The sequence below is a fragment of the Gossypium hirsutum genome, chromosome A01 (genome assembly GCF_007990345.1).
Source record: "Gossypium hirsutum isolate 1008001.06 chromosome A01, Gossypium_hirsutum_v2.1, whole genome shotgun sequence".
NCBI classification, from domain to species: domain Eukaryota; kingdom Viridiplantae; phylum Streptophyta; class Magnoliopsida; order Malvales; family Malvaceae; genus Gossypium; species Gossypium hirsutum.
The window spans coordinates 5,442,872-5,457,015 of record NC_053424.1 but is presented as its reverse complement, the minus strand read 5'-3'; the positions used below and the strand labels follow the sequence as shown (position 1 = coordinate 5,457,015).

Sequence of the window (14,144 nt, the reverse complement as noted above, 5' to 3'; positions counted from 1 at the left end):
AAATGAATGTTTTGATGAATAAAAAGGTTAAATTTGACTATGTTTAGATCAAGGAACGAAGAAAACGAATTTGGATCGGGGGAAGTCGAAGGTAATCGAATAGTCGATCGTGTTTGCTGATATCCGAGGTAAGTCTATTAGCAACTAAAAGTTATTAAGTTAATATTTATACATGCATACTAATTTTATCTTATGATTGAGCTATAATTTAAAGTATAATAGTTGAATAAACTTTGGACTATAGATATTGTATATAACATGTTCGAATATACAAGTATGATCTTGTATAAATTATTGGATTAATCAAAGGTATGTATAAGATATAGGTATATATATATATATGGTTTGAATGATTATATAAGTATGTATATATATATAAAGTCGAATAAGCATGCAAATATACATGTATGTGTTGTGTATTGAATTTAGTTATGTCATTATATAAGTATGCGAGGATTGATTGTGCATTTATATATGTACAAGTTTTTGTTTTGAAATTGAGTATGAAATTATACATTCATATGGTAGATTCGAATATGTATAAATGCACATGTATAAATTCTTGAATCGAAATTTGGTATGGAATTATATACGTATGTGAAAGTTTCGATTTTGTATGTATATTCACGTAAAAGTTTTTGAATGGTAGTGAAGATATGAAATTGTTAGTTTGAATTATTATAAAGTGATTGAATGTAATACAGACGTTACGTCTAGCAGGCTTAATGCCGGTGAAGTAATTCAGACTTTAAGTCTAGCAGGCTTAATGCCGGTGATACATTTCAGACTTTAAGTCTAGCAGGCTTAATGCCGGTGATACATTTCAGACTATATGTCTAGCAGGCTTAATGCCGGTGATACATTTCAGACTATATGTCTAGCAGGCTAAGTGCCGGTGTACTGAATCAGGCTTTAAGCCTAGCAGGCAAATTGCCGGTGAATCTGTTTAAATTGTGTTAGAATATGCAATGGATATATCTATGATTTGTGATTATATGAAATCGATGAATACATATGTACATTAGATATATGTGATTGCTGAATTTATAAATGCATATGGTGATATGTGGTAGTTAAACATATATATGTTGAGCCTATGTGTTTGATAATTAATCATGTATGCATTTGAGATATATATATATGTGTGTATTTCGAATGTATGTGTTACCTAGGTATTCAGGTATAAATTCATAATGAGTATATTTATATACAAACAAATATAAGATGTGATTGATGTATATATATTTGTGTTAGATTTGAATTGATTTAGAACTTACCATGAGTGTACATATACAATCGGTTTGATATGTATATAATATGTATATATATGCTCGGTGGTATACATTCAATTGTAATGTTGTTTTGTATAATATATATATTAAACTGAATTCATCCGACAGGTATACATATCTGACTATAAATGAAATGGTCTGAGTAGAATAATGTATGAATGTTAGTTGGTTGTGTTAGTTGAAATTTCAGTAGAATAGATTAAAAAGGTTATAATAATTATGTGTTTATAATTATACATTTAGTTATGCTGGAGACTTACTAAGCTATAAAAGCTTACTTCGTTTGCTTTCGTTCATTCGTTTTTATAGATTTGGAGACGCGTTACGAGCTCGGGGATCATCAGCACAGTCCATCACACTATCGACTTCTTTTGGTATTTTGTTAAATATTTGAACTCGATCTTATGGCATGTATAGGCTTGATAATGTTTTGGTTAGTTTTGAATCCTATTGTGTAAATAGCAATGTGAAAAGAGTTTAGTTTCCATGCTTGAATTTGATTATATATGTTCATGAATTGGACTTGCATTTGGAATTAGATATTAAAGTTATGTTTATGTGAGCTTGGTTTCGTAATACCTCGTAACCCTGATTCGGCGACGGAGACGGGTTAGGGGTGTTACATGATAGACATTGAGCTAAGAGGCAATAAATTGATAGGACAGATTCCTACTACAATTGTTGGATTGGAAAACTTGCAAAGTCTTTCTCTTGAAAACAATATGTTGGAAGGATCCATCCCATCTGAGTTATGTCATCTAACCAAACTGGCTTTCTTGTTCTTGACCAATAACAAAATGTCTGGACCAATACCTGCTTGCTTAGGTGATCTCACTTCATTAAGGAAACTATTTCTAGACTCTAATATGTTCTCCTCAATACCTTCCACGTTGACAAGGCTTAACTATCTCCTCATCCTATACTTGTCTTCAAATTCTCTAAGTGGTCCACTGCCAATTGACATTGGAAAATGGAAAGTTTTGACTACTTTGGATTTGTCAAACAATCAGTTCTCAGGTGATGTCCCAACTGGAGTTGCAGATCTCAAGGACCTCACTCATTTTTCCTTATCCAATAATAGAATCATGGGTTCTATTCCTGAGTCTTTTGATGAATTGTTGAGTTTGGAATTCTTGGACATGTCAAGAAATAATCTATCTGGAGAGATTCCCAAATCCTTAGAGAAACTTCGTTATCTCAAATATTTCAATGTCTCTTTTAATAGGCTTGAAGGAGAAATTCCTGAAGGAGGATCATTTGGAAACTACTCAATTGAATCATTTAGGGGACTAAAGGCTTGTGTGGTGCAGCTCGACTTCATGTTCCAAACTGCAAAACTAGACCTCTTAGAAATTCCAAGGCAAAAACTAAGTTGAAGCTCATAATATATATAGCTCTGCCAATTGCCTCCACAATTTTGGTTGTGGCTCTGATAATCATTATCTTGCAAAACAGGAGGAGGAATGACAAATTGCCAACTCAAAAAGACATGATACCTTTAGGAACGTGGAGACGGTTTTCATACCATGAGCTTCGTCAAGCTACTGATGGATTCAATGATAGCAGGTTGCTTGGTAAACGAAGTTACGGTTCAGTATTCCAAGGGGCTCTCCCGGATGGGACAATAATTGATGTAAAAGTCTTCAAGTTAGAGTTAGAAGGAGCTTTTAAGAGCTTTGATGTTGAATGTGATGTTCTCCGCAACACTCGTCACAGAAATTTAGTCAAAGTAATAAGCAGTTGCTCTAATGATCTTAATTTCAAAGCCTTGGTGCTTGAGTTCATGCCTAATGGGAGTCTTGATAAATGGTTGTATTCCAGCAACCAATATTTGGATATCCTACAAAGGTTGAACATAGTGATAGATGTTGCATCTGCATTGGAATATCTCCATCACGGCAATGCAACACCCGTGGTTCACTGTGATTTAAAACCCAACAATGTTCTATTAGATGAAGATATGGTTGCGCATTTGAGTGATTTTGGCATCGCGAAACTCTTATGTGAAGAGGTTTCAATGAGACAAACCATGACAATGGCAAGATTTGGATATATGGCACCAGGTGATACTTTTAATCAAACTCCATGTTTATTTTTCCATTTCTAATGTAAGTGTAGCATTTGCATAAAAAAAAGGGATCATATCTGATAACATTTGAGTTTCAAATATTGAATGTGACTTTTTTGAGAAGCAACTAGATATCTTTTATAACAGGCAAGCATATAATGTTTCAGATATTTTATAGAAATTTTTCGTTATCAATATATCTTTGAATATTCATAATGTTGTTTGAAATTCATACACAGAATATGGAGTCGAAGGAATTGTTTCGACAAAAGGTGATGTGTATAGCTTTGGTATTCTTTTGATGGAAATCATCACAAGAAAAAAGCCCACAGATGAAACGTTTGCAGGAGAAAGAAGCTTGAAGAGTTGGGTGATAGAATCGATATCATCTTCGCTAAATCAAGTTGTAGATCCCAAGTTGTTGAGCACCATTGGAAGGGAACATTTAAAAGTCAAGAATTGTGCCTTGTCCATTTTGCAACTTAGCTTAGAATGTTGTGTAGAGTTACCAAATGAGAGTTTTCATATGAAAGAGATTGTTTCAAAGTTAAAGAAGATCAAAGTGAAGTTATTAAGGGATATGGAATGAGTTCGATGAAGAGGTAGTTGTTAATTTGACTAAAATAATTAAGCACAAACTTTGTTTTCTAGCAATGTCTTTGATAAATATGTATACATATGCTTTGTTTCCTATGAAGTTTATTAATAGTTATTTTTGCATTGTGATTTTTTTTTAAAAAAAAAGAAGAATTAGCTATAATAAAGATAATGGGAATCTATATTAATTATTGTTCGATGAGTATTTTCTTTAAACAAAGATTGAGGATGATCAGTTGGGTATTTAAAAGTTAATAACTGTTTTTTTTTTCTCAGTCAATTGATTACAATAAAAAGAGCTGGAATCACCCAACCCATACCAGATCAAATAAGATAAAACAGCAGCCAATCAAGCCAAAATAGAACGCAACAACAGAATAAAATAAAATAAAAAGTTAACAACAAGCTTCAAATCTGCATTAGCCAAGTCAACCGCTATTCCAATTTTACCATGATAAGTGACATCAAATTGACACTCATCCTCTTGCCACAGCATCCTTCAAAAATCACGAACAACTCCCCTTCAGAATCAGATCAAACCTTCACTGCAACCATTATAATTGCCAGTAGAATCATCCTTTCCAGGACCTCCTCTGTACCACCATCCAGAAAATAAACCGAAACCATCCCCTTAACTACCCACCACCCTCCTCCACAAGCCATAAACACACTCCAACCAGCCCCTGCTATATTGAATTGAAACCAACCCAAGAAGAAATATCTTAAACAATACACGAGTCCACCTTGATCCTCCACCCACACAACAAATCACCGGCTAACTCCACCTCAATCCTCGTCAGCAAATCCACAAATATTGAACATAAAACATCCAAGAAGAAATACCAAGGAAAATGAATCATCAACTTTGAAATAACTAAGACAATCCACCACCTATTCAGACAAAATCACCAAAAAAGTCTCTAGCAAAACAAAAACACCATCATATCGAGCATTATACATATAAAAATAACCCACTTTACAACATTAAAACCCCTTTTTCTTTTAAATTTTCACAGATCTCCTCTTTATAATTTTTCCAAACAAAAAAAATCCTTATGAATCCCACAACAAGATAACACTTACCATTCCATGAAACATCCCAAAGTAGCTTTGACAAATCAATCCCTAACACTCTTCTTGACAGCTCTGAAACTTCCAAATTACTGTACAATCATCCATTACATTTACCAGATATACTCTCTATTCAATCGACATTACATAAATTTTACAGTCTTGAACCTCCTTTGATGCACCATAAAAACCAAATATCTCCTAAATCACCTTCCTTAACACACCCCAAATACTGAACGATTTTACTACTCCCGATTTTACCTCTGTAGCCAGATCACCTGTCTTGCAGAAACTTCAAAAACAAAGTTACTGAAGCTCTGCTCTCATAATTTCTTCGATGACATCTTCTTCATCACTTTACACACTGAACCCCAATTTCTTTCCAATTGCCCAAGTATTATTCGCTTCCCTAAGAAGTACCCTCATTCTGTTACTTAAATCTGAATCTGAAAGGGATAAATTTACAACCCTCTCATTATCCTTACGATACTTCCTTCCTTTTTCCTTATTCAGGCCTCTGTCTCTCTTCTTTCTCTCCTTGGACATTAAGAAACTGTTTTGAATTTCATGCATTGACCGTATCTTCTTGTTCAAGCCTTTCTTTTTTTTTTCCTGCGAAGAATCATCTGGTTCAGTTCTTCTTCTAATTCCAAGTTTGACTCCCAAAAGTCACCTCTAACTGTTTCATTTTCCTGACTGTTCATGATGCTAAGAATGAAGAAAGTCTCGAAAAAAATGCAGGAGTTATGAATACTGAGAAAAGAATAGTGCAAAGTCATGTTGAGGATGAAATGTTATGGAAATTACAGAAATGTCTGGTGTGCGAATCGAATTCGGTATGTGACTCAAAAAGTCTCAATGATCGAATAGCAAAATTTGGTCTTGGGGAAATAATTGTTAGAAGGATTCAAGGGAGACATTTTTGGTTGAAATACCGGATGAAGAACTGATGGATCTGTTAAGGTAAACTGAATGGTCATATTTGAAAGAATTTTTCATTAAAATTGAGCCATGGTCGGAGAATTTGAAGATAAAGGAGAGGCTGACTTGGATCGAAGTATCAGGAGTTCCATTGCATTGTTGGAACTATGAAACATTTAGTCGAGTTGCTGGGTTATGGGGGAAGTTGGTGTCTATTAGTGAAAATTTAACAAAAGTCCATAATTTCGAAAAAATAGAGCTACTGATATCTTTAACTCAATCGAACATGGTAGATGAATTAGTAGCTTGGTTGTTGGTGATGATTTCTTCCCGATCAGAGTTAGGGAAAGGGGTCTGACAGAGATGAAAGATGACAATTTTATCTGTAAGGCTAGATGGAAGAAGATTGAAGAAGATAGCATTTTGGAATCTAAATCGGTGGCGCAATCAAGGCCGGAGGTTCCTTTGGAGGGAAGAGAAAACGTCGAGTCTGGAGAATTAATGGATACCGATATTGAAAACGGGAACAATATTAATGAATGTCAGCAAATATTGGAATTGGTAATCAATGAGACTAAGTCAGAGCATGTTTCCAAAGGATTGAAAAAGGGAACGGCAGTTGAAGCGGATAAAGGATTGGAAAAGGCTTTGAAGGATGTAAGGGATATGGGCCTGGCTATTGTAAAGGATACTTTAGAAGACCTAAAAGCTGGATGAGTTGATAATGGTTCGAACTTGGGAGTAGTTCCTCTAACCAAAAAGAACAAGGGTTCTTAAAGAAAAGTTTAGAGAAACAGATGAAAATCACTAGGAACAACTTTGGCCATGCAATCTATTAGTCTATTATGTTTTTGTGAGACATATCTAAACTTAAGTTGTTAGTCTTTTTTACATAAATCATATATTAAACGATGTTTAAAAAGATTAACACAATTTTCTTTTTTTTTTACAATTAAAAAAAATAACGACTCATTTGAATAATATCAAAGTCCCTATCATTTTTTTATAAAAGATTTTTGCTTCAACACCTCCTCCACAAATGGTAATGTCAAAACGTAGCCATAGGTTTTTTAAGTTTAGAAGTCCAAAAATTCACAGTTTTCAACCCAGAAACGGTTCTCCTCCATCAAAATAAAAACCCAAATTTCATGTCATTTGCTTAACGAGAAAAAGAAAACCTTCAACCTGCATGAATGAAGATGAATGAGAAAAGGGATGAAAATGAAGGAATAGGAATGGAAGAATATGAATATGAGGAGAGAGGAAATATAATATTAAATATAATTTTTTTTATAATTAAAAATACTACATGCGGTCCATAATGGTACTTCAAATATTTGGTTAAAAAAATTAGATACCTAGCTAAAAAATATTAGACAACTTATTATTTAATTAAGTTTAATAAATAAGTCTGTTCAAAAATAAGTCTAATAAATAATGAGAAAATCTTTTGTAAATTATTACTAAATTTTTAGATTTTATAATTATGGTAAAAGTTCACAAATGATATTATAGAGATATAATAAAATATTTAAAAAGATAAATATTAAAAAAAACAAAACACTAACTATGAAAGTATGAAAAAGAAAGTAACTTCTAATTGTGTATCTCAATTTGATTTTTTTTTAATTTGGTATTTAATTTTTTTTGCCTAAATTGGTACTTGAATTTGTCACTTTTTCTAATTTGGAACCTAAACTTATTAAATGTTATACAATTTACCCAAAACACTAATAGTGTTAAATTTTGTGCTGTGCTACAAAAAAATCGTCAGTATTAGTAAAATTAGGCATTAAATTATGCTTAATGAATTAATATTGAACAAGAAAACAAGAGTTTTAAAAACCCAAAATAAAAGAAATCCATTATTTTTAAATTAGTAAAATAAATAAATAAAATGAAAAGTAATTTAAACTTTTTTAAAAAAATATCATGTTATCTACCACATGTCGATCATACATTAATTATTTTTATAAACTTGTAAAAGTATAACATTGTTAGTATATTGTAAAACATTTTACAAGTCCATGTACCAAATTGAACAAAAAAATTAGATTAGATACCGAATTAAAAAAAAGAATCAAATTCGGATACCAAATAGAAAAAAAAAAGATTAAGTACTAAATTAAGAAAAATATTAAGTTTAAATACCGAATTAAGAAAAAAATGTCAATTTTAGATAATAAATTAGACAAAAAAAATTAATTACCAAATTAGTAAAAAAAGACTAGTTTAAGTGACAAATATTATATTACGCGGCAAATTTTGAGTTGTTTTATAATAAATAATAAATGTATTATTAGATGAAATTGATTGTAATTACCAACAATTTTATTTTTCAGCTGCACAGTTTCCTTCCAAATTTTTTAAGGACTTGATTTCAATTTTTAACTTTTCCTTTGTTTTTCTTTCGTTCTGTTTATATGTCAGTTCTCCAAAATGCCCTCCTTGTTTGGCTCTAACCCTTCATCCTCCGATCCTGCAAACGACACCGTGCCTTCCCCTTCCTCTTCTTGTTCCTCCTCCTCCTCTCCGGACATGTGGAATTACTTTTTTGTCCCCATGCTCCTCTGCCTCACCAAAGAACTCTCCCTTGCTAAAGCTCAAACCTCAACTGGACTCCTCCTCCCGAGTCAACGCGGCGACGGCTCGGCCGATGATTCACTAATTTCCTTTTCGAGTTGCGCGAATGCTGACCCGAAGCTATATTATCGGCCTGTGATTGGGATACTGAGTCATCCGGGAGACGCCGCGTCGGGGAGGCTGAACAATGATACTAACGCTTCCTACATAGCTGCGTCGTACGTGAAGTTCGTGGAAGCGGCTGGGGCTCGAGTCATTCCTCTTATTTATAATGAGCCGGAAAAGATTCTTTTCCAGGTAATAATCATAATGTTCATTTCCTTGTATAAATGCTGAATTTGACTTTGAATATTTGGGGGTGTGTGTGTTTTTTTAAATTCGGATAAAAAAAATAGACTGTCTATTTTTTTTGGTAAATCTATTTTTGGACAGAAAAAATCCTGATTTAGAATTTTAAATAACTTATCTGGTCATGAAAAATCTTTTCCTTTTGTTAGGTAAAATTTGATACTGTGAATTTTTAATATTTTGTTTCATAATAAGTTTTTCCTCTTTATTAAATGTACACAAAAATTCTCTCGTTTTTGTTAAATCATAAACTTAGGATACTACCAGTTGTTGCAATCTCCTTACTGTCTATGCAAAGGATCGAATTTTAGCCTAGTTGCATTTTTGTGGATATTCTTTAGTACCTTAATATTTGAAATGATATTTTGATTGCTTGGTTGATTGCATATGCATATGCCTTTCATTTCCTTGCTTTGATTTGCTACGATTAGACAGTTTTATGATGCTATGATACCTGCTTTAGCATAGTTGTTGCCTTCCTTTGCCAAAAGCCTGTCACCTTGCTAAGTCTCTTCTCCACCTTCGTATTGCAGAAGCTTGAATTGGTTAATGGCGTGCTTTTTACAGGAGGGTGGTCTAAATACGGCTTGTATTATGATATTGCTAAAAGGATTTTCAAGGTAATTTATATTTATATTTGTTTGTTTCTTGATTTTGTGAAATTCACATGAAACTAAGACAAAAATCTAGGCAAGAGATTGGTGTTAGCAGGCAAATCTATTGTTTCTTCAACTTATGCTTCAAATGTTTTTATATTTCCAATTTCCTTGGGTTGCACGTAAAATTATTATTCTGTGTTTTTTGCAGAAAGTTATAGAGAAGACCGAAAGGGGAGATCATTTCCCGTTATATGCCGTTTGTTTGGGTTTTGAACTTTTAACAATGATTATCAGCGAAGTAAGCACCTCACATTATCCGACATTTTTTTTATCTGTTTCCCTTTTAAAAAAAAAAGAAAAACAATTTATGTTTATGTGGCTTTTCTTGATGTATTTAAATTTTGTTCACTATTGTGGACTTTCTCTACTAATATTCATTCATGCGTCATGGCAAAATGACAAAATGAAACGTTTTTAATTCTTGATTTAAGGAACCCTATAATTTCCATTTGTGAGAGATTACTGTTGGCCTAACATGGCTAAATAATGGCAACTCTCTGACCATCTTCCATCAAACATGGGCCTTTTCCTTCCAACCATGGAGGAATTATATCTTGGTAGCAATAACCTTGTCGGCTCGATCCCAATCTATATTTCCAATGCCTCTCGGCTTACTAATATTGACATGTCTAATAATCACTTTTCAAGGTCCATTCGTGATAATCTGGGCAATCTAAGAAATTTAAAGTTTCTCAACCCTGGTGAATAATAATTTAACTTCCGCGGGAATGAGCTTTCTCTTTTCTTTGACAAACTGTAAAGGCTTGGAGAACTTACTTTTCAGTGCCAACCCATTTACTAGTGGTGAACTTCCAAGAGTGGTAGGAAATCTCTTAAGTTCTCTTGCCGAGTTCTCTGCTTATTCATGCAACATCAGGGGTAGCATCCCCAGTGAAATTGGAAACTTAATTCACTTGATAAATATTGAGCTAGGAGGCAATAAATTGAGAGGACGGATTCCTACTACAATTGGAGGATTGGAAGAGTTGCAAAGTCTTTCTCTTGAGGACAATAAGTTACAGGAATCCATCCCATTTGAGTTATGTCATCTAGACAAATTGGCTTTCTTGTTCTTGACCAATAACCAATTGTCTGGACCAATACCTGCTTGCTTAGGTGATCTCACTTCATTAAGGAACCTATTTCTAGACTCTAATATATTTTCTTCCTCAATACCTTACACGTTGACAAGGCTTAACTATCTCCTCATCCTATACTTGTCTTCAAATTCTTTGAGTGGTCCACTGTCAATTGACATTGGAAAATGAAAAGTTTTGACTAGTTTGGATTTGTCGAACAATCAGTTCTCATGTGATATCCCAACTGGAGTTGTAGATCTAAGGACCTCACTCATTTTTCCTTATCCAATAATAGAATCATGGGTTCTATTCTTGAGTCTTTTGATGAATTATTGAGTTTGGAATTCTTGGACTTGTCAAGAAATATTTTATCTAGAGAGATTCCCAAATCCTTAGAGAAACTCCGTTATCTCAAATATTTCAATGTCTCTTTTAATGGACTTGAAGGAGAAATTCCTGAATGAGGACCATTTGAAAACTACACAATTGAATCATTTAAGGGTAATGAAGCCTTGTGTGGTGCAACTCGACTTCCATATTCCAAACTGCAAAACTAGACCTATTAGAAATTCCAAGGCAAAAACTAAGCTGAAACTCATAATATATGTAGCTCCGCCAATTGCCTCCACAATTTTGGTTGTGGCTCTGATAATCATTATCTTGCAAAACAGGAGGAGGAAAGACAAATTACCAACTCAAGAAGACATGATACCTTTAGGAACGTGGAGACGGTTTTCATACCACGAGCTTCGTCAAGCTACTGACGGATTCAATGATAGTAGGTTGCTTGGTAATGGAAGTTATGGTTCAGTATTCCAAGAGACTCTCCAGGATGGGATGGTAATTGCGGTAAAGGTCTTCAAGTTAGAGTTAGAAGGAGCTTTTAAGAGCTTTGATGTTGAATGTGATGTTCTCCTTAACACTCGTCACAGAAATTTTGTCAAAGTAATAAGCAGTTGCTCGAATGATCTTAATTTCAAAGCCTTGGTGCTTGAGTTCATGCCTAATGGGACTCTTGATAAATGGTTATATTCCAACAACCAATATTTAGATATCCTACAAAGGTTGAACATAATGATAGATGTTGCATCTGCATTGGAATATCTCCATCATGGTAATGCAACACCCGTGGTTCAGTGTGATTTAAAACCCAACAACGTTTTATTAGATGGAGATATGGTTGCGCATTTGAGTGATTTTGGCATCGCCAAACTCTTATGTGAAGATGTTTCAATGATACAAACCATGACAATGGCAACATTTGGATATATGGCATCAGATGATACTTCTAATCAAACTCCATGTTTATTTTTCCATTTTCAATGTAAGTGTAGCATATGGTATCTGTTAACATTTGAGTTTCAAACACATTGAATGTGACTTTTTAAAGAAGCAACTAGATTAAATCCCAATTTAGTTATAACAAGCAAGCATATAATCTTTCAGATATTTTATAGGAATTTTTCATTATCAAGATATCTTTGAATGCTTATAATGTTGTTTGAAATTCATACACAGAATATGGAACCGAAGGAATTGTGTATAGTTTTGGTATTCTTTTGATGGAAATCATCACAAGAAAAAAGCCCATAGATGATATGTTTGTAGGAGGAAGAAGCTTGAACAGTTTGGTGATAGAGTCCATATCATCTTCGCTAAATCAAGTTATAGATCCCAAGTTGTTGAACAACATTGGAAGGGAACATTTAAAAGTCAAGGATTGTGCCTTATCCATTTTGGAAGTTGGCTTAGAATATTGTGTAGAGTTACCAAATGAGAAGCTTCATATGAAAGAGATTGTTATAAAGTTAAAGAAGATCAAAGTACTGAAGTATATGGAACGAGTTCGATGACGAGGCAGTTGTTAATTTGACTAAAATAAATATGAGCTTTGCTTTCTAGCAATGTCTTTGATAAATATTTATACAGATGTTTTGTTTTCCTATAAAGTTTAGTAACAGTTGTATCTAAATTTTGCGAACTTCTTTTTTGAAGGAACAAGTTTAAAAAATTAGCTATAATAAGACTGATAGGATTCTATATTAATCATTGTTCGGTGAGCATTTTCTTCAAGCAAAAATTGAGCATGATCAACTGGGTTTTCAAATTTTGATAATCTGTTAAGTTCATTAGGAACAACTTTGGTCATGCAATCCATTGGTCTATTATGCTCTCGTGAGACATGCCAAAATTTAAGTTGTCAGTCTTGCTTGCATAAATTATGTATTAAACGAAGTTTAAAAAAACTAGTATCAACCGTATAATCATTCTCAATTATATCAATTAGCAATATATTTAATTTCGAATAAGTTACACTAAATTTTGATTATAATTTGAACTAATTTTATGAAATCGTATAGGTACAAATTGTTTCTTCAAGAATATAGGTACAAATTATTAAATGCTCAATACCAAAACTTAGCTAATTTTGATCTCATTTATTTTATTTTATTTTATTTTAATAAAAATAATTTTTGATAAGCCAAACAAATCTTATTAAAAGAACAAAAACATAAACTGGTACATAAAAGGTACAGGGAAACACACTTGATATGTATCTTTTTTCTCTTCAATCAAAATGAAGCAGTCTAGGTTCCATTATGATTAATATTTGGATGTGTTTCCACTTGTTTTGATTAATACGGACTTATATTGGTTCTTACCAATCTGTATTGATTGGTACAATATTTTATTATTTTAAATTTAATTTTTAAACTTTTTTTCTTAAATATTTTAATTTTTATAATTACATTTAAAATTAAAGTATAATTATTAAATTAAGTTATTAAATGTAATTAATACTTTTAAAGCTTATATTTGTATATAATTATATGAGTAAACTACCTAGATAGTCTCCTAACTTTTAAGACACTTTTATTTTGGTTATCCAAAAGAAATTATTGCAATTTCATCATCTAACTTTTAAGGTATTTTTATTTTAGTCACCCAAGCATTAAATTTCTAACGACTATTGACTATATATGTCACATCATGTTTACACTTTCATTTTAGTCTCCTAAAAAGATAATTTTTTAGTATTGATTAGGGTAAAAATAATATTAAGGATTAAAGTGAAAAAAAAATAGAAACTAAAATAATACATTAAAAAATTGTCAAATTGTATTTGTTTACCCCATTTTCGGAAGTTCTATTTTTTTTCAATATTAAAAATTTAAATTTCAAAACATCAAAATCAATAAAAGTAAATTGTTGAAAAAAAATTTATCCTTTAATAGTGTCAACCAATTTTTTATCCCTTGATAGTATCATCAAAATCAATTATTTTTTCGGTGACCAAAATGAAAGCGACCTAAAAGTTAGATGACAAAAATGAAAATATAAACATGATTTTATGTACATAGTCAACCGCATTAAGAATTTAACCCTTGGATGACTAAAATGAAAATGTTCTAAAAGTTGAGTGATAAAATTACAATCAAATCCAAATACTAAGTGGCTTTTCAAACACTATCTTACTTTTTTAAAAAGCATATTACATTTTTTGAAATATATTATATCAAAAAGG

The 14,144-nt window shown here is 32.3% G+C and overlaps 3 protein-coding genes across 4 annotated transcripts; all 3 read left to right on the top strand.

Annotated features, from left to right (window-relative positions):
• The first annotated feature begins 1,915 nt into the window (after nucleotides 1–1,915).
• LOC121206416 (receptor-like protein 12) lies at nucleotides 1,916–2,668 on the top strand. Its single transcript, XM_041077343.1, has one exon. It carries the CDS (start codon nucleotides 1,916–1,918, stop codon nucleotides 2,666–2,668), a length of 753 nt encoding a protein of 250 aa, XP_040933277.1.
• Nucleotides 2,669–2,709: 41 nt separating this feature from the next.
• LOC107917219 (receptor kinase-like protein Xa21) lies at nucleotides 2,710–3,980 on the top strand. Its single transcript, XM_016846593.2, has 2 exons — nucleotides 2,710–3,355; nucleotides 3,600–3,980. Exons 1-2 carry the CDS (start codon nucleotides 2,782–2,784, stop codon nucleotides 3,947–3,949), a joined length of 924 nt encoding a protein of 307 aa, XP_016702082.2. The 5' UTR covers nucleotides 2,710–2,781; the 3' UTR covers nucleotides 3,950–3,980.
• A 4,251-nt stretch (nucleotides 3,981–8,231) lies between these two features.
• On the top strand, nucleotides 8,232–11,595 carry LOC107917114 (gamma-glutamyl hydrolase 2). Of its 2 annotated transcripts, XM_016846499.2 has the most exons (4): nucleotides 8,232–8,829; nucleotides 9,414–9,500; nucleotides 9,688–9,777; nucleotides 11,290–11,595. In XM_016846499.2, exons 1-4 carry the CDS (start codon nucleotides 8,389–8,391, stop codon nucleotides 11,380–11,382), a joined length of 711 nt encoding a protein of 236 aa, XP_016701988.2. In that variant the 5' UTR covers nucleotides 8,232–8,388; the 3' UTR covers nucleotides 11,383–11,595. The 2 variants fall into 2 exon arrangements, with proteins under 2 accessions (XP_016701988.2, XP_016701987.2); XM_016846498.2 differs by lacking the exon at nucleotides 11,290–11,595 and having other exon boundaries at nucleotides 9,688–9,989.
• Nucleotides 11,596–14,144: the final 2,549 nt, after the last annotated feature.